General features: G+C 35.8%; 1 protein-coding gene and 1 pseudogene across 5 annotated transcripts; both read right to left on the bottom strand.

Moving 5' to 3' along the window:
• Nucleotides 1-336: 336 nt before the first annotated feature.
• Nucleotides 337-8,794, bottom strand: LOC145788603 (uncharacterized). 4 transcript variants are annotated; one of them, XM_082881979.1, is made up of 6 exons: nucleotides 8,608-8,794; nucleotides 6,564-6,605; nucleotides 1,509-1,604; nucleotides 1,232-1,349; nucleotides 987-1,139; nucleotides 337-707 (listed from the first exon to the last, which is right to left on the bottom strand). In XM_082881979.1, exons 3-6 carry the CDS (start codon nucleotides 1,514-1,516, stop codon nucleotides 486-488), a joined length of 501 nt encoding a protein of 166 aa, XP_082738105.1. In that variant the 5' UTR covers nucleotides 1,517-1,604; nucleotides 6,564-6,605; nucleotides 8,608-8,794; the 3' UTR covers nucleotides 337-485. The 4 variants fall into 4 exon arrangements, with proteins under 4 accessions (XP_082738105.1, XP_082738106.1, XP_082738104.1 ...); XM_082881980.1 differs by lacking the exon at nucleotides 6,564-6,605 and adding an exon at nucleotides 7,083-7,228 and having other exon boundaries at nucleotides 8,608-8,757; XM_082881978.1 differs by lacking the exon at nucleotides 6,564-6,605.
• A 3,093-nt stretch (nucleotides 8,795-11,887) lies between these two features.
• LOC114257017 (chlorophyllase-2-like) lies at nucleotides 11,888-13,880 on the bottom strand (annotated as a pseudogene). The gene is made up of 2 exons (XR_014339256.1): nucleotides 13,545-13,880; nucleotides 11,888-12,749 (listed from the first exon to the last, which is right to left on the bottom strand). The product of XR_014339256.1 is annotated as a chlorophyllase-2-like (transcript).
• Between the last annotated feature and the right edge of the window lie 12,832 nt (nucleotides 13,881-26,712).

A 26,712-nucleotide genomic window follows, 5' to 3' on the forward strand; every position in this document is an offset into this window, starting at 1 on the left:
CCTAAATTCTCAAACATTAAAAATTATAAGAAAATACAAATGGCAGGAAAACAACTACGTTACCAAGTCCCGTTATTTGATTTCACACACAGACACACACACACGCACAAAAAAAAAAAAAACACAGAAAATTACAACAAAAACAATGAAAAAAAAACCATAAAGGCTCTAAGCTTCTTGTTATATCTGAACTAGAGCAAAGATAATGGGGCAGAAAAAAGAAACGATACAAAAATCATATAAAGCACATGAGGCACATAATGATACGGACTTGTATGTGAATAATGGTTAGATAAAATGGAAATAAAGCACATGAAGCCTACAGAAGCAAACAACTAGGTTCAACCAATCCCATGTAGATTTCAAAAGCATTACTTGTAACTGTGTTTCCAAGCATATCATCAAAGGTAAGCATACACTTAATACTGACTAGGAAAGTCGACATCATTCATGTTAACAGTTCATTTTCATCAGTTTCTAGCTACTCACCTGATCCCTTCTAGGTCTTTGTAACAAGTTTCTAGTTCAACCAAGCAATATGGTGTCAACTGGTTTCCATTTGTTGCCCCATCTGGAATTTCTTGTTTGTCCTCAAAACCAGCATCGTCAGACTCTGTTTGTGTTGGAGGAGCGGGCAATACCTCTGCCACCAACTCTACCAATTCTTCAACACTGTCTCCCAAACGTGATTCACATTCCTCTATAATCTGCAAAACAATGGAGAAACAACTGAAAAACAGATTTGCAGACAAGCCCCACTTGTCCACCAGAAACATGTTTGCCACTTATTCATCAACTAGCATGGCTAGATATTCATTCACAGTTGATCACAATTACTTATAAAAATAAAATAGAACATATACACTTCATTAAAAAATCAAAAAGCGAAGCATCAAGAATCACCGAAAAATACTGAGAGTATATAATTTTTTAACCATGTTCAGTGATGCTGAAAAGAATTTGTAACAGCATTCTATAAGAATTACCGGGTCGATTTCAACCACAGAAGAAGGTCTAATGTTGATGATGTTGAGAATCTCGGCTTTCGCTAGGTTGTACTTTTTACATTTTTTCACAAATTCGGTAATTCTCTCTCTCGTCTGATTGCAAGCAGCGCTCTGCTCCAAATAATCAAAAACCTAAAATGCAATAACAAACAATCAACCACATGAAGCTTCCCAATACTGTATCCTAATAGAAGCAAAAATAAGATTTTTCGCAAGTATGCAACTTTGAATTCTGATTGTGCAACAGAAACAATAATCCGTGCAGAATCCTTTGCAGCCCCTCTAGATTGTAAAAAATCAAGCACTTCGAAATTGGTAAGTGTGCCAGCATTGGCTTTTACTCTGCAAAACATTCAATCAAACAAATTACAGTCACCCAAAAGTTGAAAGATGAAAACAAAAATTTGTAGAGAGCCAGCTCATTATTACAAGAGAACTACATTAGCAGAACAAAAATCGATAGGTTCTAGGGGTTGATCCATTTAAAGGGTAATTACGTACATCTTCATCACCAAGGAAACAAAGATCAAGACCAACTAGCTTTGAAACAATATCACTCTCCAAATATCCACCGGAAGGAACCAATTTGATATATATCTGCAAATTTGAATTTTGTATAATAAATGAATGCAAATCCAATGAAAATACACTCGGTCAAATAATACTTAATGCTAATTCCATATAGGTTTGAAGATATAAAAGTAGCTGAACAACTTCAGAATTACATATTTGTGCTTGAAATTTATTCTACATATGGACTGCAATGTTGTTAATATTTGGGAACTTAGAAGTAATAAAATTTTGAATGCTTTGATTAAACTCCAGGCAGATAAACAGGCCTTTGTACAATACACTATAAGGCTATGCTATGAAGCATGGACACGCCAAAATGGAAGCCGTGGCGGTGTCGGACACGGGGACACGCCGGGGACACGTACAAGACACGCCATTTGGCGTGTCCCTTTAATTAATTTATTTTTTTGGTACGGGACACGTCGGGGACATGTCGGCACATGGCAAGAGGACACGGCAAGGGGAACAAAACAGAAAACCCTAACTCGAAGAAAGAGGAGAAGAAGAGCTAAATCCAAAATCAAAAGAAGAAAAGAGAGAAGAGGCGTGCGAACCTGTTCATCTCCATCTCGATCGATCGATCTCGATCTCCATCGATCTCTGTCTCCAGTTGATCTTCCATCACTTCTTGACCTGGTACGTCTCTATTCTCTCTCTTCTCTGGCTCGCCTCTCGTCTCTCTCTCTTCTCCCTTGTCTGGCTCGCTTCGTCACGCCTCTTCTCTCTCTCTCTCTTCTCTCTCTCTCTCGTCTTCTTTTAACCCTTTCGTCTGCCTCTCTTCTTTCCCCCTTTCGTCTGCCCCTCTTTCTCAAACTGAAATGTTTCGTTGACCACCTCAAAAGATAATATACTATATATATTAATAGTTATTATCTAACATATAATATACTTATAAGATAATATATAATCCATATTATAAGATAACATATATTTATACATATTAATAAAATAAATAAAAAAACACATGTAGGTAAAATAAAAATAAAAAAATTAATTGGAACACATTATTTAAAAAATATAATAAATAAATAAAATAATTAATATGTATTAAAATAAAAATATTTATAAAAAAATTAAAAAATTTGCCGTGTCCCCTGCCGTGTCTGTGTCCCCATTTTTTAGAAATTGCAGTATTCCGTGTCCGTGTCCGTGTCCGTGCTTCATAGAGGCTATGTTTGAATCTTGGATTGTCAAGTAGAAGAAAAGACAAAGGAAATGAAATTGCTTATACTTATTTTGGATAATTGAACAGAAAAAGTAGTTTTTTTAAACTAAATTTCAATTAATTTTTTTCTCATTTGCTCACCTAAACCCCTTCCCCCCCCCCCCCCTCCCAAAAAAAAAAAAAATAGAATAAAAATAAAATAAAAGTTCATTGACTTCATTTTTCTTTATTTTTTAAGTTCACAAGATTGAATGGCTAATTCTAATATAAAGGAAATGAAATTGATTTTCTTGACTATTTTACCTTCTTTTACTCCCTCTCTCTCTCTCACATTCGCACCCACCAACACAATGGGAAAAGGCAAATTTTGGGGGTTTTTGCTCGAAACTTGAGAATCAGCATTGAATGTTGTTGAAATTTCAATAAAAAATGAAACAGAAACAAACATAAAAAGGAGTTCATGGAAGCCCTAATGGATTCAAGGCTCTCCTAATAATCTGTGTTTGGTTGAGGGATTTGGAAAAGAGGTATATGGAAAACAACCATTCCAAACACACACATATGTGTATATATATATGGAAAAGAATACAAGGAGAAGAAGAGGGGTGGGGCATACTGTTAATCACTACAACAAATTGTACTTTTGGAGACTAAATTTTTAGTCACAAAAAGTCAAATTTTATTTAGTCACTGAAACATTTTCCCGACTAAACTTTTTGGTCGCCGGCTTTGTCACCGGATGATTGTCGGGGAAGGTATTGGCAACTAAAAAATATTTAGTCGCCGAAAGTACTAAATTGGCGACTAATGTTTTAGTCGCCAAAAGTAAAGGTATTGGCAACAAACAAAATCTTTAGTTGCTGAAAGGCTAAATTGGCGACTAATTTTTTAGTCGCCAAAAGCTTACAATTAAATTTAACATCACATTTTCAGCTACCAAATTTTTGTCGCCAAAAGTTGAATTATGTAGAGTGACCAAAGTTTTAGTCGCAAATTTTCTGTTTTTTGTTCATCTTACTTTTTTAGCTACTAAATGTTTAGTCGCCTAAAGTCTAATTTTTTTGTTTAGCTACTAAAGTTTTAGTTGCCTATCATATTTACTACTAGGTGAAATGACCATTTAGCATGGTACAAATTACCATAATAATCTGTACCACAACAAAAGATAATCTATATACCACGGCAATAAATATTTGTTCGATGTCAAAAGTATTCTGTATCCCGCCAAAAGTTATATGTACAATTCATCCAAATTCACACAAAAAGCAGAGGACGACAAAAAAGCAAGATTATTCAAAAGTGTAAATTGTCATCCGTACACAAAAATGAAAGATCCACATGTCCATGCCAAAAGCCATCTAGAAAACAAAAATTACATCCGTTAGTTCCATATAGCATTCGAAGATAATTTCACAGTTTTGGTGTATTTGTCTTTTCTTCAACTTTTTCATGACATGCAATTTTCCTTATTGATTAGCCTCTATTATTATTACATTTTTTAGGGAGACAGGTTTATCTGCTTGTTACTTATTGGATTTTTGTGCTAGGGAGAGAGTTGCTGGGAAATTCTCCTTTGTTTAACCTAGTGAATTCAATAAAAATTTACAATTATCTCTCTGCTTCTTTCTCTATCTAATTTTTCTCTCTTTCTCCAATTTCATTGTACGTGAATATATATATGTGTTATGCAGTTATCAGTATTTTTATTTTTGAAGACACCCAATCAATGGGTTAGAGAAACTCCAACACTCATAGGCATTTTTCCTAACAAAAGTACATAAAAAGATCATGTACGTATAATCTGTTTCTGAACACACCTGTGTATTATGAACTGGAAGTCAATTTTTATTTTACTTTCATGGTTTTTCAAAACCCACAAGTTGAATGGTGAATGAATTGTCTGCCTCACGACATTGTCTTTCACTTATGGTTATTTAAACGGCAGACTTCTACAGCATTGTAGAAGCTTTAGCATAAAAGAAGCATTTCCTACAAAATAATCTTGCACATAACATAGTGTCCCAAAAACAAACAAAAAAAAAAGACAAAGAATATGTTTGGCAAAGGTTGTTGCCTTATGTTGAAATAGGGACATGCATGGCATTGTCACTTTTATTTGAGAGGAAGTTTGAAAATTGTTGTAGTTCATTGTGTGTATGGGTGTGCCTCACTTAACAAATAAGCTAAGAAGAAGCACCCGTGACATCCATAGAGTGGTTTGGGAGTTATTTTGCATTTTCACCCCTCGAACGGCCTTTTTCGACTAAGTTTAAGGTGTTTTTCACTCAAACTCCCAACCTATGTGAGCTAATTACATCCCAGCTGTCCCCACAAGTCCTATTTGTCATGAGGAAGCCACCTGTGATATCCATAGAGTGGTTCGGTCGCTGTTTATATTTTTGCCCCCCCAAACGGCCTTTTCCGACTAAGTTTAAGGTGTTTTTTACTCTAACTCCCAACCTACGTGTGCTAATTACATCTCAGCTGTCCCCACATATCCTATTCGTCACGAGTAAGCTACCCGTGACATCCATAGAGTGGTTCGGGAGCTGTTTTATATTTTTTTCCCTTGAACGGCCTTTTCTAACTAAGTTTAAGGCGTTTTTTACTCCAACTCCCAACCTACTTGTGCTAATTACATCCCGTCTGTCCCCACAAGTCTTATTTGTCACGAGGAAGCTACCTGTGACATCTATAGAGTGGTTCGGGGGCTGTTTGCATTTTTGCCTCCCGAACGGCCTTTCTCGACTAAGTTTAAGGCGTTTTTCACTCCAACTCCCAACCTACATGTGCTAATTAAGACATTTTTTTACAAAGTTGTACACCATAGTTTCTGACTGTTTGTTGCCCTTATCTATTTGTAGTTTATATTATTGTCGAGGAGCTGCAGTTAGTGATAGATATTGAGGATATGAAGTCAAAACTTAATGAACTTGACTCAAAGCTAAGTGAGGTTATGCTAGCAACTTACTTGAATGATGCATTAAAGCCTGAACATCAGTAAGAGAAAGAATTTCTTGCCTTTGATATAACAAGAAAACAAAGCAAAACTATGAGAAAGAGAAATAGAAAGAAAAGGAAAACAATCAACAGGAAAGATGGGTCTATTACTGCCCCTATTCCTATTTTGTACTTTTCACAACTTCTACTGTATTGAAAGCATTTTATTTTCTCCCCCCTTCTCTTTTTTTTTTTTTAATTTTTTTTTTTTTTATCACAAGACTTACCAAATACAAGACTTGCATGAAAAGAAAGAAAGAAAGAAAGAAAGAGATAAACCTTAAACATAGAAGAGGAAATAAGCAAGCAAAATTTACAGAAGGAACATGGTTACATTTGAAATCCCTACACTTAAAAACCAGGCCATTAAGAACCTTTTTTTTGGGTGAATGGCCATTATGAACCCAAACCATGAGTAATCAAACAAAAAATCAATAACAAGGAACACAAACTCAAAGTCAACAAATTTAGAAAATCTATAAAACCATAACTATACCTAAAAAAAAAAAAAAAGAGAGAGAGAGAATATCATACACAGATTATAGAACAAATAGAGATGAGTATTATTAACAAATTGCTTATTGTGACTATGGTCAAAGGCATACATTAAAAGGACAAATTAGTTAGATTTGTCTAGTAAACTCAAAAACAGTCAAATAAATATACCAAGGACAACGAAAAAAAGGAAAACAAAACACTTTTTTTTTTTTTTTTAAGAGAGAGGATAAATATATATACCTAAAGATTCTTTAAAAAACAAAAAATGAAGACAAGCAACATGTAAGAAGCATAAGAAAGGAAGAGAAGGCGTTTGTTACCACAACAGAACACACCAGACTTTCCAAAGCCAAAAGAATCACCTAATCACACCAATAGAAGAGAAAACATAGCACAATTTTGAAGAGTTTAAAAAAAAATACACCCAATTACTGTATAACAGAGATCACACCAAAAACATATTATACAGACAAGAACCATATGAGAAGCGTAAGAAATCAAGACAATATGCATCTGAGACAAAAAAAAGCTTACATATGCATCTGAGACAAACTTATGAACCATATGCATTTGTGCCCAGTTTTCATACACAAAAATTGCTACTAGTTAAGCACCTTTGCTCTCAAACTCATAACATGCATGCCCAAAAATAAGATTGGAATGACAAAGGTTAAAACCTATAATCACAACTCTAAACATCTAATGGATTAAATTCATTCAAGGGGAGGATTGTATAGTGTTATGAGAAAGCATTAATGTCTCTGCATATTTTAGACTGCATTTCGATTTTGAATGCATTCTTGATCATTTTGAATGTAATTTGATTTTCTGCTACTTACAACATTTGTCTTTGTCCCCTTTACATTCTAACACATTTTAAGTGCTCTTCATTGAGGCAAGCAAAGAACCAGGTGGTTCTCTCCACTTGGCATGCCCAAGCATTCATATATGAGTCCAGAGATCATTTTAAACTGAATAAACACAGCTACAAACAACAAAAAATTCCAATGAGAGATTTTATTTTATACTTTCTGTGCTATTTGCAAGCAGAGATGGGTAATGAAGGGATTGTTCAAGCTCTGTAAGAGAATTGAAACCAATCATGTGACACTACCACCAACAGTGAAAAATGGTATCCACATTCCTACCATTGAATTAAATACAAAGAAGAAATAAAAACAAAAGAAAAGCATGCCTACTCAAAAGACCAACAGTGCCAGTCTTGTCACCAAAAACTTATGAAGCACAGGAGAAATGGACAAATTTAATGACAGTAAGCACAACGCAAGCTGTGTAAATCCATTAGTGAAGATAAGATTACTAATTTATCAGTAAGTGAAATCACAAGGCATAGAAGTAGAATAACAAGAACAATAATCATCTTAGCAATAGGATAAAAAAAAGTTGTCATAGAAAACAATGACTTCATATATTAATGTTCCAACAATGACCTGATATGTTAATCTAGAAAACAATGACTTCATATATATCCCTTATTGTGGTTTTTTTTCCTACAATTGCAGGCTGAGATGATCAATTTACGAGACGAAGCCACCCAGTCTGGGACATCAATGACCCAGGAAGAGCTTTGAAGACAAGTGTTTGGTCATCCTAGTGTTTGGTGAATAAATTTATTTGACATTTTCCTTTGCCCTCTCCCTCTTTAAGAGCATTGCTTGCTTGCTTGTCATTCCTTAGTGTCTTTTGTATCTACAACATGCTTTCTGGTTCCTTTAATAGCAAATTATGCTTTCTGGTTCATTTGTGCCGGTATTTATTGAAGACTATGTTTGTTTATTGTTCCATATATTACAGTGGAACAGCAAGGTGGACATACAGTTCACTGTTAAAAATGCCTATTGGTTAAGTGAGAGGGTCAGGGAGAGGATTGTCCAAATGGTTAGTAACTCAAAATTCTTATCATTTGCTATACATGACAACCCATTTTCCTGTTTCTCCTCATTTACAAAGAGTTCCCCGTTTGTGATTCTCATTTTACAAATGCATAGGTTTCTAACCCTCTTAAACATGGAGCACTTTAAAAACTAAATTAGTTACACTTTCAAAGTATATATATTAGCAACAAACTCATACGCAATACTCATTTTGACTTGTTATGTGTGGCTACATCTTTTCAATAAACTAATGAAAGAGAAAGGAAAAAGTGGGGGAAATGTATCAAACCACTAAAATCAAGCCCATATTTAGGACATCAAACCCATAGAACTTTAGAAATCAAACCACAACAACCAAACCCATTTCAGAAATCAATACGAAATTAAACTGAATCAAGAATATAAAACCCTAGAGCAACAATCAGAAAGGGGGAAATAGAGGAAGGAGAGAGAGAGAGAGAGAGAGAACCTGTGATCTGCGGCGGTGGCGATGGCGATCTGAGGCGGTGGCGGTGGTCTATGGTCTGGTGAAGTGGGGTGAGGTTTGGTGTGGTGAAGGAGAATTTTTGTTGTGTGAGAGCTTCGAACAAATTTTTTGGTCTAGACGGAGAACAGGGGCGGGCGCCAATGTTAAATAATTTCCCTCTGATCCCTCCAAAAAAAAATTCACCTTTAGCGACTAAATTTATTTTTTGTCGGTAGCCAAATCTCAATCAACGGCGAATAAAATATTAGTCACCAAAAATATTAATTTGGCAACTAATTTTTTTTGGTCAGAAAAAATGAATATACGATGATTAATATTTTTTTTTGTTTAGTTTGATTTTGAGAGATAAATTTTTAAAAACAAATATTGAGAAAGAGTTTAATTTTTTTTTTTTGGATTTGTTTGGTTGTATATTTTGAAAATAGTTTTGAAGTGTAAGAATTTGGAATGATTTGATATTTGGGATACTTACATGTAGGTCCTAATAAGCAGATTTATTGTCTAATAGGTCTTATGAAAAAAATTTGTCATAAAAAATGTCACAAATTGTAAGTTTTAGCGACAATTTATAAAAATCATGACAAAAAAATTACTAATTGTCAATTTTTAGCGACAAATATAAAAAATTGTCACAAAAAAATTATTTTTAGCGACAATTTTACCAAGGCTTATTTTCAATAGAACTTGATGGGAATTAAGTTCAACTGTTAGGACCTATTAATAATTTGTTGTAGTTGAGTAGACGTGTGTGAGAGAAAAATGATTGATTGATGTGTAAGAGATATAAAGTGATTTTAGAATATTTTTTTTTCTAAAATCACTAAACCAAACAAAATTTTAGAAAATTTTTCTTCAAAATTTCTTTCTTAAAAACAAACCAAACAATGCCAACATTTTCTTGCAAAATTGTTTGGTTGCCAAAGAGTAATCATAACAAATATCACCGTTATTTGGCAACTAAAGGTGTGTTTCGTTTGGTTTTGGAATATAAGTTTTCAAAAAAAATCTTGGAGAAAGAGTTTAGAAATTTTTTTGATTTGTTTGGTTGTATATTTTTGAAATAGTTTTGGAAAATAGGGGTTTGGAATGATTTGATATTTTGTTGTAATTAAGTAGATGTGTGTGAGAGAAAAAATGGTTGAGAAAGAGAGAGGAGAGAGAAAAAATGATTGATTGATGTGTATAAGAGAAAAGTGATTTTGAAAAAAATTTCCAATCAAACAAAATTTTGGAATTTTTTTTAAAAAAATTGTGTTTTGAGAGTTAAACCAAATAAGGTTTAAATTTTCTTTTGTCGGCAAAAACTATTACACGATGACTAAAAAAAAATTGCTGCCCAAAATATAGACTAATGGCGACAAATACAATTTTTAGTCGCCAAAAATGTCACTTTCGGTGAATAAAAAAAATTTTAGTCGCCAACAACTAATATATCGCGACTAAAAAAATTTAGTAGCTATACACTAAATCAACACCGACTAATACATTTTGTAGTTGCCAAAAGTGATATTTTTTGTGGCTAAATTCCTTTTAGTCATCAAATTTGATCGCTAAAAATATAAATTTTTGTAGTAAATGGTGGCAGAAGCAACCGTAGCAGACGGTGGTGCCCGCGGCGGCAGTGATGATGGCGAGTGGAGATATCTTTCAGTAGCTCTACAACACGCACTCGCTATTAATGTCTAGCCTAGCTTTCAAGATGAATTTAATTTATGCTACATTACACTCGGCCCCTGGATTTCAAAAATTTATAATACTCTTCAAATTTTTAATGAAAATTTATAACAACAATTTAAGGGGAAGTAAGATCTGATTCTAGACCCTCCTTGATGAGATTCAGGAACACATTTTCAAATATTCATCTCGTTTGGTTTTAGAAAATTAAATTTATTTTTCAAAAAATTAAATTTTTTATTTTTCATATTTTTTTTTAGTCAAAAAATTTAATATTTTAAGATGTTTTATTTTTATTTTTTGGATACACCTAGATACAGTTAAAAATGATAATATTTATGAACAAAATCTTTACAAAATTCATCAAATACAAAAAAAAGAAAAACACTAAAAATTGAATACATTTTTGCATTCTTGTGTATTTATTAAATTTTATTATTTTTTTAGTGGATTTTTTAATATTCTAAGTAAATTTTTTACTTTCTAGATGCATTTAAAAAGTAAAATATTTGTGCAAAAAAACTCAATTTTCAAAAAATCAATAAAACCAAAGAATTAATTTCACTTTTAATAGGATTTTGTTTACTATTTTAGACTAATCTAATAACAGATAAAAAGCTTACAAATTTAGGACAATGCCAGCCTAATACTCTTGGGTACTCAAAGTAAAATCTCAAATGAGATTTTTTTTATATTTGAATAATACTTACTAGTTTGTTTTCTTTTTACATTGTGCCATTTTTAAAAAAAATATTAAACTCATTTATATATATAATCTTATAATTAGGATGAGTTTTATAGATTTTATTTATTGGTTTTATTTTGTCACACTTTGAGATTAAATTAAATTTTTTGCTCGGCTTTCAGACAAAAGAGGTGTGATAATTAATTTTCAAATATCTTGACAGACTAATAGCGACAAATTTTTTTTTTCTTCCCCTCTTGAATATTCTAAACCAATTCACAAGAGATAACAAAGCTTCTTTGATCATCAATCCAATTTTGCAACAACTAGAAACTGGAAAACAGAACAAATGCCCCTCAAAAATCAAATTATTCAATAGTTCAAAATTATCATCGTAGCATGTGCACGTGGTGTTCCTATTCAATGAGAATGTATAAGAGGAAATGAATGGTATTGACCTTATCTTCCACTCAACCGATTAAGATGAGTTAGTCGGCTCCACCCATCTTGTGACTACTGCTCTTATTAGTCTATTCAATGAGAATGTATAAGAGGAAATGAATTGAACTGACATTGTCTTTCACTGAACCGATTAAGATGACTTAAGTCAGCTCCACTCATCTTGTGACTACTGCTCTTATTAGTCTAAGAACACCACGTGAACGTATTGCACTGGCATTTTGAGACATTTGAATCCCCAAATACATAATACATGAGAATTTAATGCTTGGTAGTGTAAATTCACCATACACATTATAAAGTAATCACAAATTCTATTCACCATTGAAAGCTATTGTTCTCCAAAGTTTGTGCTCAGTTCTATTTCTATTCACCAGTGAAGTTTTATTTTGAATAAGTTTGGGACTAATACAATCAAAACATAGAGGATCAAAATAACATGCATACTTTCAAAACCATATTTAACCCTTGAAAGCTACAAGTATAACAAGAAGCAGAGAAAATGAGTGTGATATAGTCCCCTGCAGCCCAACTTCTTCCCATCAAGTTTCATCGACAAACTAGCAAGATCTCCATCTCCAAGCTCCGAGTATAACAATTTTTCTCTGCTTACTGTCAAAGTGCTATATAATTTCACTAAAGAAAATCAAATTTTTGAAACTCCACAGGTGCCACTTCATGCCCAAATCTAATACCCACCAAGCAGCTTGAATCACCTTCTAAATAAGCTTTCATGAAAGCAACCATAACCCCTCCAACAAACCTCCTCATGGGCTCTCTAGACTTGCCTTTTTACACAAATAATAACTTGTCTTCCCTCTTATCCCCTTTGTCTCATCATCTAACATGTCAACATGACCATAGTCCTTAGCAACAAAATAACAAGCCAGTTCACAACATTCCTTGTAAAAATCTTCATGGTTGATTCCCTTAGGAGCACAAGGAGGGAACAAAGGGTTCTTTTTCACTTCACCTAAACCTGAGCCAATCTCTAAAACCGCCATGTCGAGATCAAAGGAATGAGGTATCTAAGTGAGGACTGGTGGGGGTGTATCCCTCTGTCCATGCCATCAACAGGGTCTATGCCTATGAGGGCTGAAAATTTTAAGGATGGAGTTGTTACTTTGCCAAGAGCTAGCGCGAAAGCAGCCTTGCCTCCACAACTATGGCCTGACAGTCTGATTTTGGTTAGGTTTGGTTGAACATGGGTTGGAAGCACCTTGTGGAGTCCTGATGGTAGCCAGTATGTTATTGCAACCGCGGACTTGATTTCATTGGTTGAGTCTGGTCCAGCCACTGTATATAACTGTTGCAGTGCACAAAAAGAAATTGTTATGACAAATGTTTAGCTGATTTTGCACAAATTTGATGGACTAAAATTTGAAACCAGGGCAGAGTCAGGATCTTTGTCAGGGGAATTCTTACTAGAAGTCTAGAACTATACATGATTATTTTTTTCTTAATTGAAAATTGAAAGAAGTAAATATTTTGGAGTGGGATAATAGAAACTAAAAACACAATTCAACATAATAATGTAAACACAAATCAGCAAATAAGTAAACTCAATAGTTCAGTCCCTAAATGTATTTTACAAAATTAAACCTGCAAAGTGAGTGGAACAGGATGCAGCCAGCAGAATAGATAAATATCTGCTAAGTAGGTTGTTTTACATTGTGGAGTAGAAAAAAAAAAAATTACCGTGAAAGAAAACAAGAAAATGCAGTAACAAAATTTTATAGTTGAAACACAAAATTTTATCCTAATTCTCTTCTATCAATTGTAAAAGAAAAAAAAAAAAAAAAAATTTAAAAAGTGCCTTGAAAAACCGTATGAAATTCACATTTTATCATGAGCTGTGTGGGACATGAAAGACAATAAACTTGAAAGCCAAAAACATATTATAAAATCAGAGCCTTAGGCCTCTGTGCATTGCCATGACAAAATTGACGTAATTGGGTTAAAGAATTATCATAGAATTGAGAGGTTGGAAACAAGGAATATGAATTTCTTTGTAACATATCACAGAAAAACTTTATAGTCCATTCATAAATCAATCAAAAACAGAGAATTTAGATTGTGTCAAAGAGAGAAAAGAACTAACCTGAGGAGCAACAACAATGAATCCGTTGGAAGCGATATGTCGGATGAGTTGAGAGTAGAAAGAGTTGTAGAGAAGATAGCCATAGCCATGAAGCAAGCAAGAGCAGAAAAGGGAATTCACCAGCTACATCTGGTATGGCAATCAAAAGTGGCTTTGGAGGGGGAAGAGACAGTGAAGACTTGGTGGTGCAAGTGTTTGGTTCAGCACTTAGAAGAAGAGTTGTGTACTTTCCAACATCAAAGACATTTGTAGTAATGGGAGTGGTAGTAGTAGGAGTAGGAGTGGAAGAGAGTGAAGATGAGGACGGAGACATGACTTTGGCAACAATCTTTGAGAACTTTTTCTATCTTTTGTATGCTCTGTTTTTCTTTGCCTTGGGATAAGTTTTAGTTGCGTAGCCTCTATAGTATAGGCCCACCCACACTCACCTTGTTGGGTAAGCAATGCTGTCCTGTCTGTCTTTACTAGTAGGAAATTAAGAAACATTCGTCACTATTGATACGTAAATATTATTGTAATTATTAGAGTCCTCTTATATTGTTTATGTGGTATTTTTAATCAATGATTATAGTTATTAAAAATTTTACACAAGAAAATTATTTCGGAAAAAGTTATGAAAAAGTATATTAATGTAACATAAAATAAAAGAAAAATTATTTTCTTGTGTTTGTTCACTTGGCAACCTAATTTTTCAAGAAAATTATTCCATAGTATGTTTCACGATTTTTCATTTGTCGGGAGCATCACTTACTAAACGCAGTACCTCATAATTTTCCCCATGTTTTATGTTTCCTCAAAAGCATGCCAGAGCCTAGTCCCAGTTGAGCTTGGGCTGAGCCCACAAAGTCGGGCTAGTTTTTTAACCCCTGTTCTAGGCCTTACCCGTCGACATAAGTAATGGGCTAGGGCTGGTACAGCCATACCTATATTTCAAAATATGGGCCAGCCCAGTCAAGTCTATATTGATTTGAATCCCCTCCTCCATAAGGCCGTAACTTTGGCATGATTTGACAGAGGGAATTACACACCATCAAAAATCACATCCAAAGGTCACAAGCACTCCACCTTCTTAAAATTATTTATCTCAAATAATAAATTAAAAATTAATATTTAAATAATAATTAATAAGTATGTAGACTATCTCTAGAGTGATGTTAACCTTGGCAAAGTCACATCCATGTTAAATTGAATTAAATTACAGTAAGTTATTAATAATTTACAGAGGATGAATATGAGGAATTAAATTAGAGAATTTTTATGGTGTCATAAGGGTAACTTATTTCAGTTGAATTTGATTTTTGGAACTAGAATGAAAGGCCATTTTGGTTATCCAAGGAAGCTCAAAAAAGTCAAATGAACCTCTTCCATGAAACTGATTTCTTCAAGCTTCTGTTTTGATCCAAAACAAGCCATAATCCAATACCAACAACACCATTGTAGTGGGTTTTCTATATTCGAATAGAATAGCAGCTTTTTCTTAAGTAACTTTTTATTGGGTTTATCATTTTTTTTAGGGTGAATAAAGCGCCAAAGTCAATAAACAATGTTATGAGAGCAGAAAGAGAAGAGAAAAGATAACTATTGTCACTACAAGAAAAAACACTTTCCGTGACCAACATTTTGGTCGCAAAAAGTACCATAGCGACCAAAATATATTGGTCGCGAGTTGGTCGCTAAAGCCTCGTCACAGATAGTTTTCTACGACCAAAAAAGCCTTTGGTCGCGAATGAAAGTGACCATTCGCGACCAACTTTTTTGGTCGCGGAAAGTCCAATTCATATTAGCCAAAAGTGAACTTTTAGCGACCAAAGATAAGTTGGTCACCAAAAGTCAGCGCCTTGACCCAAAAAAAAAAAATTCTTTTGTGCTCCCTGGGACTTAAACTCCTGACCAAGGAGTCACCATGCACCCAATCCACTCTGCCACTCTACCAATAACATACTTCTTGTTCATATTTGGCAAAAAAAATATATAACCCATAAAAATTGGGTTATATATTATTTTATAAAACTTTTAATGCCTAAATAGAAAAATAGTATGTAATTACTGTAGTATCATTTTTTTTTAAATTTATCCCGCCATAACTTTTCGCGACCAACTTTTTTTTTTGGTCACCAAAGGGTAATCTTCCGCGACAAAAAAAGCCTCTGGTCGCCAATTGTCACGACCCAAACCCGGCCCTATGGGTTTAGCACCGTAACCGGCCAGTAATCCGAGATTACCGAAGGCCTGCCGAACAGTAAACCAGTAAAACAGAGTACAGGGCCTGGCGGAAGCCAATATAGTAAATGAACAATGTCCAATGAGCTGTGACAGTCTACACATACATGCACAATCATTCAGAACAGGGATCTAATCCCTATTAAACGGTACAGTAACAGTCTATAAAGTCTATACAGTAAACAAAACAGTTACAGGGACGGACAGGGAATATTAAAACACCCCAAAGCCGAAGCTTGAACGGCTTAGAACCTCACAGTGAGGCACAGTGGTTGGCTGACAAAACAAAAACTTGCCTGACGCTCCTAGCAGCGGTCCAGTGCCTGAACACCTACATATATATATGAGCAGTGAGCTAAAGCCCAGTGAATAACATAATACGTAAAGAGGTTTAGGATGAATGTCTTTTCAACATTTAAACAGTTCATTGATTCAGTATATCGGCCAGTCAGTTTGTGGCTCATATTGATGCCGTAACAGTCATTTAGAAATCATAGTAATCGTACGTGGCACATTCGTTAGCAGTACTAGTAGCAGTGTCAGTACAGTAGCAGTAATGGTAACAATATAGTAACAGTACAGTAGCAGTACAGTAGCAGTAACAGTAACAGTACAGTAGCAATACAGTAGCAGTAACAGTAACAGTACAGTAGCAGTAACAGTAACAGTAACAGTACAGTTCTTATGGACTCAAGAGGTGTCTCGCCCAGATTCTAGAGGTGGCTCACTTTGTAGCACTTAGTTCCGTGCAGCACTTTGCTCCAAGTTCACAGATTATAACAGTCATATGTGGTACATCCAGTAGCTAAACAGTACAGTAGGTCTTAATAGACCGGGTCATAATAGACCAAACAGTGAATGATGGCTATCATATCAGTAAACAGTAGTGGTTCCAACATGGGAACCGACAGAGATCTCTGTAACAGTAATTGTCAATAACAGTAGTTGCTAAGGATGCCACAATACAGTTCAGAATATAGGTCATACATTCATTCATTCAGTTAACAATACCGTTCAGAAACAGTTCAGTTTAATTGTTCAAAAGATAATCAGTTTGAACATATCTTTACACAAATGTTACTCACAGAGTTCTGGGCTATAGTAAGCTAGAGCGTCTCCTCGGAAGTCAACCCTACACAGTCAACAGATTGAACACACACTAAGCTATACAGTTGGGAAAGATAATAACTTAACCCCTAATGCCTCGGTGTGTTCTACATCTATATCCTCGTTAAGATGTCTTAAACTAGGCCTAAGAATGCCTAGAATGGGATGAGGATACAAAGATGCGCTCAAAAAAGATTTTCAGAAAATTAGAGGTCCCGCTCGAGCGTGTGTTTCCCCGCTCGAGCGGACATGCTGACAAAGGTCTCCGCTCGAGCGTACATTACTCCGCTCGAGCGGACTGTAAAACAGTGCAAGATGTTGGGAGCTCGATTTTCCCGCTCGAGCGGCACTTCCCCCGCTCGAGCGGACGACTGAAATCTGGAAATCCCAGATTCGAGCTCCAGGTTCAAAACCAAGCTTAGATGCATAAACTTCGATCCTCTTGGGCCAATTTTTTTGGAAAACTCTTTTAAACACATAGAATACCATGTTTCAAGACTCAATTTAGAAAATCAAAGCCCAAGGGTGTTTAATTCAAACCCAATTTCAAGAACAACATTCAAACATGGCATGCATGATCTTAAATCATTTCCAAAGCTTTAATGCTGTTTCAAAAGAGCTCAAACCTTCAAAAACAAGATGAACTCATGGAGTATGACCAAAAGATGGACATGCATGTGAGGTATTATGAACTACAACCTCAAAACTTCAATATATGTACATGCGTGCAACAATCAAGCTCCAATTCAACATCTAATCCATGATTGGCTCTAAACTCCATCAACATGACATGAACCAAGCAAGAATCCACTCAAAACATGAATAAGAAGACAATGGAGCTACCTTAAGTCTTGTATTTAGGATAGGGAAGCTCAATTGTACAAAACTCCTTCAATTCTTCAAGATTCTCAAGCTAAATCAACAAGAACAATTCTCTCTCTCTCTAACTCTCTTCTTGGTCGGTTATGGCAAGGAGAAAGCTGATGAAATGTTCTTCCAGTGTGTACAAGGCTCACATATGCTATATTGAGTGGGCCACTAAGGGTGGCAAATTGGTAATTATGGCAAACTTTGCAATTAACTCGTTTTAATCTAATTTAATCATACCTAATCAGTTTTCAGATAAATATACCATAAAATCATATTAATTATGAGGGTCATAAAACACTAACCAATTCCCGATTCGGCCGTCGATAAGGCCTTCAATTAGCAGTTTAAACACATAAGCATGAACAGATAATCATACAGTCAAACAGATAGAATGCAATTTAACTAACATATACTCAATCAATTCGGTTTCCAATGTCAGTCAGTCAGTTCAGTACTTTTAATCAGTCCAATTATCAGTCATAATCAATTCAGTTCAACAGTAATCAGTCAGTCATTAGTCGGTAAACAGTGTTTAGTCGGTAAACAGTGTGAGGGTTGTTACACCAATAGTATACTTTCCGCGACCAACTTTTTTTTTTGGTCGCCAAAAGGTGATCTTCAGTGACCAAAAAAGCCTTTGGTCGCCAATAGCAAACTTTCCGCGACCAACTTTTTTTTTTGGTCGCCAAAAGGTGATCTTCCACGGCCAAAAAAGCCTTTGGTCGCCAATAGTATACTTTCCGTGACCAACTTTTTTTTTGGTCGCCAAAGGGTATACTTTCCGTGACTAACTTTTTTTTTGGTCGCCAAAAGGTGATCTTCCGCGACCAAAAAAGCCTTTGGTCGCCAATAGTATACTTTCCGCGACCAACTTTTTTTTTTGGTCGCCAAAAGGTGATTTTCCGCGACCAAAAAATGGTGGTCGCCAAAAGTTAAATTTTAGTCGCAGAAAGTGGACTATTTGCGACAAAAAAAAATAGGTGGTCGCCAAAAGTGTTTTTTCTTGTAGTGTGTATTCAATATATAAATGAATAGGTATACACTTCTTTACATAGGAGAGAAGATAAGTATATACAGAGAATGTACTATAACAGATATATACAAATAATATCCTAATATATCTTAATATAATATATTAACACCCCCCGCTCAAGATGGTAATGCAGATATCAAGTTGAACTTGGAAAGTAAATCAAAAAATCGTCCTAGAGGATGAGCCTTGGTAAGTAAATCAGAAAATCGTCCTGGAGGATGAGCCTTGGTAAGTAAATCAGAAAATCATCCTGGAAGATGAGTTTTGGTAAAGATGTCAGCTGTCTGACCAGCAGAGGTCACAAAGATAAGATGAAAGTGCCACTAATAACGTATTACACGATGAAGTGACAATTAATCTCAATATGCTTGATGCAATCATGGAAAGACATCATTATGTGCAATTTGAATAGCACTCTAAGGCCTAGTTTGGGATAATGAAAAAAAGCCAAAAAGTTAAAAAGTTATCACTATTCACCAAAAAAAAATTAAAAAATTAATTTTACACAACATTAATTTTCAAGCAACTCTGACGTCCCACAGGCGCAGCTGACTTTTTTGCAAAAATTGCACTGATTTAGGTGCACAAATAACACTGTGTTGTTCAGCTCATGGGGGCCCATCACGGCTCCCGTTTTAATAATCTGAACCGTTCAATGTGTAGAACTCGTCGAGTACTATATAGTTGTAAAAATTCACATTGATCGGTATCGGTAACTATATGATCAAATCAGTTAAAATTTATAACATGGATGGTGTTATAGTTAACAGTTAAAAACAAACTAAACCGATCAGATAACTATCGATATCCGATCAACGTGATTTTTTACAAGCATATAATAGTCGACGAGTTCTACACATTGAACGGTTTTAATTAGCAAAACGGGACCCGTGGTAGGCCCCCACGGGTCGAACAACGCCTTCAATTCACTGCCCGAAAAGCAAGGAACCATCTCCCCCCATACTCTACACACGCTGTCCCACCTTTAATCCCACCATACTGCCTATTCCATCCCAATCTTCTTCTATGCACTAATTTATACAACTTTTTAATACACATTTTTTCGTAAAAAGTCAAAAAGTTATCCCAAACAATCATAATTTTTTCTCAACTTTTTAGTCTAAAAAATCAAAAAGTGCACTTATTTAGGACACCCCAAACAACCCCTGATTGTCACAATAGAGGGTAGTGGCAGCAGGATGGGGAATTCCCATATCAGAAAGAAGCCAACGAAGCCATGCAAGCTCTTAAGTAGTATCCGCAAGAACACGATACTCAGCCTCAGCACTAGAACGAGCAACAAGATTTTGCTTCTTGCTACATCAAGCAATGAGAGAATCACCCAAGAAGAAGTAGAATCCTGTAGTAGAGCGGCGGTCAGTAGAATCCCCAGCCCAATCTGCATTAGAAAATGCATGTAACTGTAGAGAAAAGTGTGTTGAGTAGTGAAGACCATGGAACATAGTGCCTTTTAGATAGCGCAAAATGCGAACTAGAGCATCATAGTGCGGAGAGTGAGGAGCAGTCATGAACTGACTGACAATGTGAACAGCATAGGCAATGTCTGGACGAGTAACTGTGAGATAGACAAGACTGCCAACTAGCTGACGATATAAAGTAGCATCAGATAATGGCCTCGTTTGGGAAGTAGCTATTTTAGAGGCTTTTTGGCTATTTTAGTAGGCTATTTAGGTTTTGTGTTTGGGAAGATGAGATAGATTTTTATTTGAGTTGTTGTATTGAAAAATGTGTTGAAATGATGTTTGAAGTTAAAATGACAAATTTGTCCTTAAGATTATAATTTTTAAATTGATATAAATGGGTGAAATTGTAATTTTTCAATTGATTTTACAATCTGTCAACTGACAGTGTAGGCTGTGCCTACACTGTCCTGAGCTGCGGTCTTTTTTTTTTTTTTTTTTTTTTTTGTATTTTGCACCTCCGCCTACTGTTCACGCTTTTTGGCTTATATCCTAAATGAGGCTATAATAGCCTTAACCTGTGTTTCCCAAACAGCGCCAATAGGTAATCATCAAGAGGTGTGAAACGAGTCTGAGGATTAACTGGAGTAATAATAGTCTTGCAATCGGTAAGACCAGCACGAGTCAAGAGATCAGAGATAGATGAGAAAGGCTTGAGTAATGTTTAGAATATAACGATACTTTCTTTCAGCGCAACCATTTTGTTGGGACGTGCCTGCACAAGAATGATGAGAATTGGAACCATGTGGCCGAAGAAAGGAAAGAAAATTAGAATCCAAGTATTCCATAACATTATCAGAATGAAAGGTTTTAATAGTTTGAGAAAACTGAGTATGGACCATGATAGAGAAATCATAATAAACCTGTTTAAGTTCAGACTGATTTTTGAGAAGAAATATCAAAGTATAACAAGAAAAATCATCAACAAAAATCACAAAATATCTAGACCTCCCATGGTCGGGGTGGGGGAGGGTCCTCATATATCTGAATGCACAAAAGCAAACGAGGCAGTAGACATAGAATTACTTTTATTAAAAGGTAATGCAGGCTGTTTAACAAGTTGACAAGGTAAACAAGCATCATTTTCAGAACTAACACGACCTAACCAACCATTAGAAACCAAAATTTTTAAACGACAGAAAGAGATATGTCCTAAACGACAATGCCAAAGGTGAAAAGAAGACATAGAAGTAGAAGCAGCAGAAGAGGCAACAGAAGCAGCAGTGGATGATGTAAATGGAATGCGAAGATTAAGAAGCTCAAACAGACGTCCATGCCTACGACCTATCCTAAGGAGCTGTTTCGTCTGAGGGTCCTACACCAAACAACCATTAGCAAAAAAAGTGACGATGAGACCAAGTTCACACAATGGACCAATAGAGATAAGGTTTAATTTAAGAGTAGGAATGTAATAAACATTAGAAAGAGATACAGTGGAAGTAGAAATTGGACCAATGTAACTAACTCGCATATGAGAACCATCAGCAGTATGTATAGGGGGAACAAAAGAGGATGATAAGATAAAAGAAAATATAGTAGAATCAGAGGTCATATAATTACAGCAGGCAAAATCAAAATACCATGAAAGATTACCTGATGTGACTGAAAGAGTAGGAGAAGGAAGAGTACCAGATTTGGCAAGCACCTGTTAGATAATGGACTCAACATCATCCATAGAAAATGATGAAGCAATAGGATCAGTAGAGTGGAGAATGCAAGAACTCTCTAATGTAGCAGCAGGACGAGAACCATGAGCAGATTTGGACTGAGGCCCAGAATGTGAAGACCTTTTCTTGGAAGAAGAAGCAGGGGGAGCGCGAGGACAATTGCTTTGGAGATGACCGGGAGTAATCTTGTGGCAAGTCAAGCAGTCACGAACTTGGCACTGAAGTAAAGAATGATTGGCAAGTAGGCCACGGTTGCGATAATAAATGCATGAGCTAGGAGGCTGTGCAGATGAAGAACCTCGTGATGATGGCGTAGCAAGAGCAGAATCCAAAGTTGAAGTTTTAAGCATCTCAAAACGAGTTTCTTCTGACCAAAGTTTAGTAATGGCTTGCTCCAAAGCCGGTAAGGGCAGACGATGGAGTAAGGAAGCACACACAGGTTCAAAGGTACTATGAAGAGCTATAAGAAACTGTAATAGTTGCTGATGATTCCTATGAACAATAAATAACTGTGCATCCTCCGAATGTGCCCAAGTAGGTTCAGAAAGAGCTAACTGGTCCTAGACAGATGACATATGGGATAAAAAATCATTGATGGACTGACCAGGTTTTTGGCGCATGTGATGAAGAGTTTTTAGGAGTTGATATTGGTGAGCATGGCCAGTAGTTTGATAGCATTCCTTCAAGAAATTCCAAATTGCCTTAGCAGGAGAGACAATGGAATCATCATCCTAAAAGTGTCCAAACTGAAGGTTAATGGAAGGAACAGAAGTAGCCCAAAATCATGTGATAATTTGGTAGTTCTTCTCTTCCCATTCATCAAGACACTCATCGAAAGCAGATGCAATCTTTTTGTCTTCCTGGAAGGGTTTAGAAAGAGCACTAGTGATAATACTCTGAAGCCGTTTCCCTTTGATGAATCCAGAGAGAGCTTGGGCCTAGAGAACATAATTAGACCCATCAAGTGTAACAGAAACAGAATGGATGTTGTCAGAACGATCCATGATGCTCAAATAGGGCCAAAAAAGAAAAAAGTGCTTTGTAGAGGCTAATTTTGGCAAAACATAACACACCAGCAGATTTAAGAGGCCAAAAATAGTGGGGATATGGCTGAACAGACCAAAAATACATCCAGAAAGGCAATAAATTGGCTGGTCAAAGTGGGTTAACCAATCTGGTTAACTAAGGCTAATGTCACAGCAGGAGGAATGATGTCAACAGGCGCAGCGTATGTTAGCAGAGAGGCGCACGGCGCACGATAGCAAGGGAGCAAGAGTAGTGCACAGAAGCAACCAGGGCTAACGTTAGAAACACGCGGCTCACGTTAGCAGATGAGGCCGCGGCGCACAATAGCGCGAGAGAAGTGCAATAGGTGTGTAAGGCACTTAGGATAACGGGACAGCATGTGGCCAATCTTAGGGCGACGCGTGGAGCGTCGGATAAAGATGAGTCTGGTGGCGTTGGCTTCATATTAAAGAGACAAAGAAGCTAGTATAGTCCAATCGGTGAAACAAAAAAGGACTAGATACGTAGAAACCAATGTGAGAAGGAAGCAATCTGCCAGATAGAAAAAAAAAAAAAAAACGTGATGCAGAAGATGAGGAGGCTAAGGAAAAACCCTAGTCTCTGATACCGTGTTATGAGAGTAGAAAAATAAGAGAAAAGATAACTCTTGTATTCATTAAATAAATGAATAAGTACACTCTTTTATATAAGAGAGAAGATAAGTATATACAGAAAATATATTATAACAGACATATACAAATAATATCCTAATATATCTTAATATACTATATTAAGACACAAAAAGAACCAAACTAAACTGGAACAAGACGGAGGAACTAGTTCCCTCAAAATCAAATTCCAAAGATACGGTTAGAGCAGAAGGCTGCTCCACAAGCATCTCTGCCAAAAAAAAAAAAAAAAAAAAAAAAACCACCTCTTTTATCATGCACATGCTTTGGCTTTATTTGATCCAATGTACCACACTACACCACACATGATATTGCAGGATGGTCATTTTCCAAACTTCAAACTCCATCTTATTATACAAGAGATGTTAAACATAATGTTAAAAGTTATTGGTAGAATTGAAAAATATGTATAAAATGTATTGAAATATATATATAAAAAAATAATAATTTTAACTTTCTTTTACTCATTTATGCTATGTTTATGTTTGGATATTAAATTTATCAAGGTGAAAGAAAATGAATTAGAAATGAAACTACTAATATATATTCATTAACTATGTAATCAAACAAAAAAAAAAATTGATTTTTTTTTTTAATTTTGCCAAAAGATATTCATTTTTCTTAACCCAATAAAAAAATATGTTTGTCATGTTTCAATTTCTTCTTCTTTTTCAAATAAATTTTAAATCCAAACATACGTTTAAGTAACTTGATTTTTCTTTTTCGTTTTTTAAACACATAACCATGGGTTTACTATTTTTACTATACGTAAGCAAATAAATATTTAATGAAATATTTAGGAAAAAGTTATGTACCTGTTGGCTACATATTTTGTACAAGCCAATTACAATTCGACATGTGGTAGGTTAAGGGTAATACGAGAAAATAATTCAGACTTTCGATCCTGATCGTACATGTGGCAGTTAGTATTAGTTATTACGAGATCTGAGTAACAGTGCATCAACGAAGAGATGTAAGATGATGTGGTTTCAACGGTTACTCACATTTAAATTCAAATTTAGGAGGAAAGCCTAACTGCAAGTGATGGCATAGTGGAGCTAATTATAAGGCAACATGATCAACGATCATGGAGGAGCAGTTCGACGGTTCGAAATGCAGTTCGATGGTCATCCTTGAGAAGTATAAATAGCAGAGAAGGCCCCAAAAAAATGCCCCAGACTCAGATCCAAAAAACCAGTCTTATTCTACTTATTTTTTTCCAGCTTTACATTTCCAGCTTTACATTTCTAGTTCTTTGTATTTCCTGTTCTTTACATTTCTGCACTTTACAATTCCTGCACTGCACTTCATTCATAGGAGTAGTTTCAAATAGATTGTCGCTGTAAACCTCTACGAGGCTAAGTTTGGATCATTGTAAGTTTTTCATTTTTATGAAATGCTTCAATTGCTCTTCATTTAATTGTTATTTTGCATAATTCTCATAAATCAAGCCACCACCAGTAAAAGTCCTCTTCATTGAGGCTAAAAGAACTAAAACAATCGTCTGATAATTGATTGGCAATTATTTTTCTGTAAGGACTGATTGATCCTTGCTGGCACGCTCGCAATTACAATAATAACCTTGGAAAGTCAAAAAGCTAACATATATTTTTGGCACACCCGGTGGGACTAATTGAAATGGCTAAACGTAGGAGACAAGGAGAAAATGAACGCTTGGAAGAAGGTGTGGAAGGAGAGGTAGAGATACCTAATCTAGGGGATAATATGATAACACATCCTGTGGAAACTCCCATTTTATCAGAACCTATGGTCGAACAGACCAGCACTTCGGAACAAGAACCACATGTTCATAATATTAGACGAGACCAAGGAATTGGACCATCCACTATTCCATCTACTCAGCCAATAAATCCATGGGGTGGCCTAGTAGATGCTATGGGACAGCAATTAATGAGCACAATGGAAAGGTAGGCAACATCCTTTTTGGATCGAATGAATAACCACCAACCAACAAACACAAAACATATGGAGGAAGTTTTAAATGTCCCTCAGCAAAGATTGGCTAGAGATAAACAACTAATGCAAGTTAATGGACATTCTAATGGTCAAACTAGTAATCAGAACTATGAAACACCATCACCTCAGTCTTGGTACGAACCTATTTCGAGGCCTATAGCAGGTCAAAATGCCTCAGTACTTAATAGTGAAGCCAAGCAAATTGATGGATCTGGCCCAGTACAAGAAAATGGCATAAGAATGGTTCCAAATCCCATGTTCGAAGCCATACCTGGCACGAGGGGGTACACTAATCCCTTGTTCGAATTTATACCTGGGGGTTGGAAGGTTTTCCTACAAATGGAAGAGACACAACGCCTGTTCCAGCACCTTTCGCAGGTCCTTTCACAAGATAGACTCAAAGGGGTTACCCACAACCCCAACAACAACCTGCACCACAGGGACAACCAGTCCCAAATTTACCACCTTATGGACCAAGAGGACCACAGGTACAAGTTTGTCCACTAAATCCTGTGTTTGTCCCTCCAGTAGTGGTTCAGCAGACACAAAATATGGTCCCTAGGGACCAAATTGTTGATATTGTTAGAGAAATGTGTGGATCGATGGCTCGGGGGGTCCAGACTCATGTGTACAGGAAACCATACCTAGAATAGGTAGATAGGATACATGAATACCCAAGAGGTTTCAGGATACCAGATTTTGCCCTTTTTTATGGGAATGGAAACCAATCAACAGTAGAGCATATTGCTAGGTTTGCTGCTCAATGCGGTGAATTTACTAATAATGACTATATGAAGTTAAGGTTATTCCAAAATTCTCTAACTGGGGGAGCATTTGTATGGTACATTAACCTTTCACCTGCCTCTATCCAAACTTGGTAACAAATGGAAGAGGCATTTCATGCCCAATTCTTCTAATCGGAGCCAGAAGTTTCCATGACAGACTTGGCAAGATTGAGTCAAAGGCCTGAGGAGAAGGCTACTCAATTTATTGCCAGATTTAAAAGGGCTCGAAATAAATGTAGAGTCATCCTACCAGAGCCAGAATTCGTAAGATTGGCTCAAAATGGCTTAGAGTTTGGTCTTCGAAAGAAGTTTGACTCAACTGAGTTCAGAGATT

The sequence above is a fragment of the Camellia sinensis genome, chromosome 8 (assembly GCF_055761805.1).
Source record: "Camellia sinensis isolate YWXY chromosome 8, ASM5576180v1, whole genome shotgun sequence".
Taxonomy (NCBI): Eukaryota; Viridiplantae; Streptophyta; class Magnoliopsida; order Ericales; family Theaceae; genus Camellia; species Camellia sinensis.

Coding starts and splice junctions, on each gene's coding strand:
- LOC145788603 (XM_082881978.1), bottom strand. Junction 1,140..1,231: donor TTGCACAATCAGAATTCAAA/GTTGCATACTTG, acceptor ATTGCATTTTAG/GTTTTTGATTATTTGGAGCA. Junction 708..986: donor CTGTGGTTGAAATCGACCCG/GTAATTCTTATA, acceptor ATTGTTTTGCAG/ATTATAGAGGAATGTGAATC.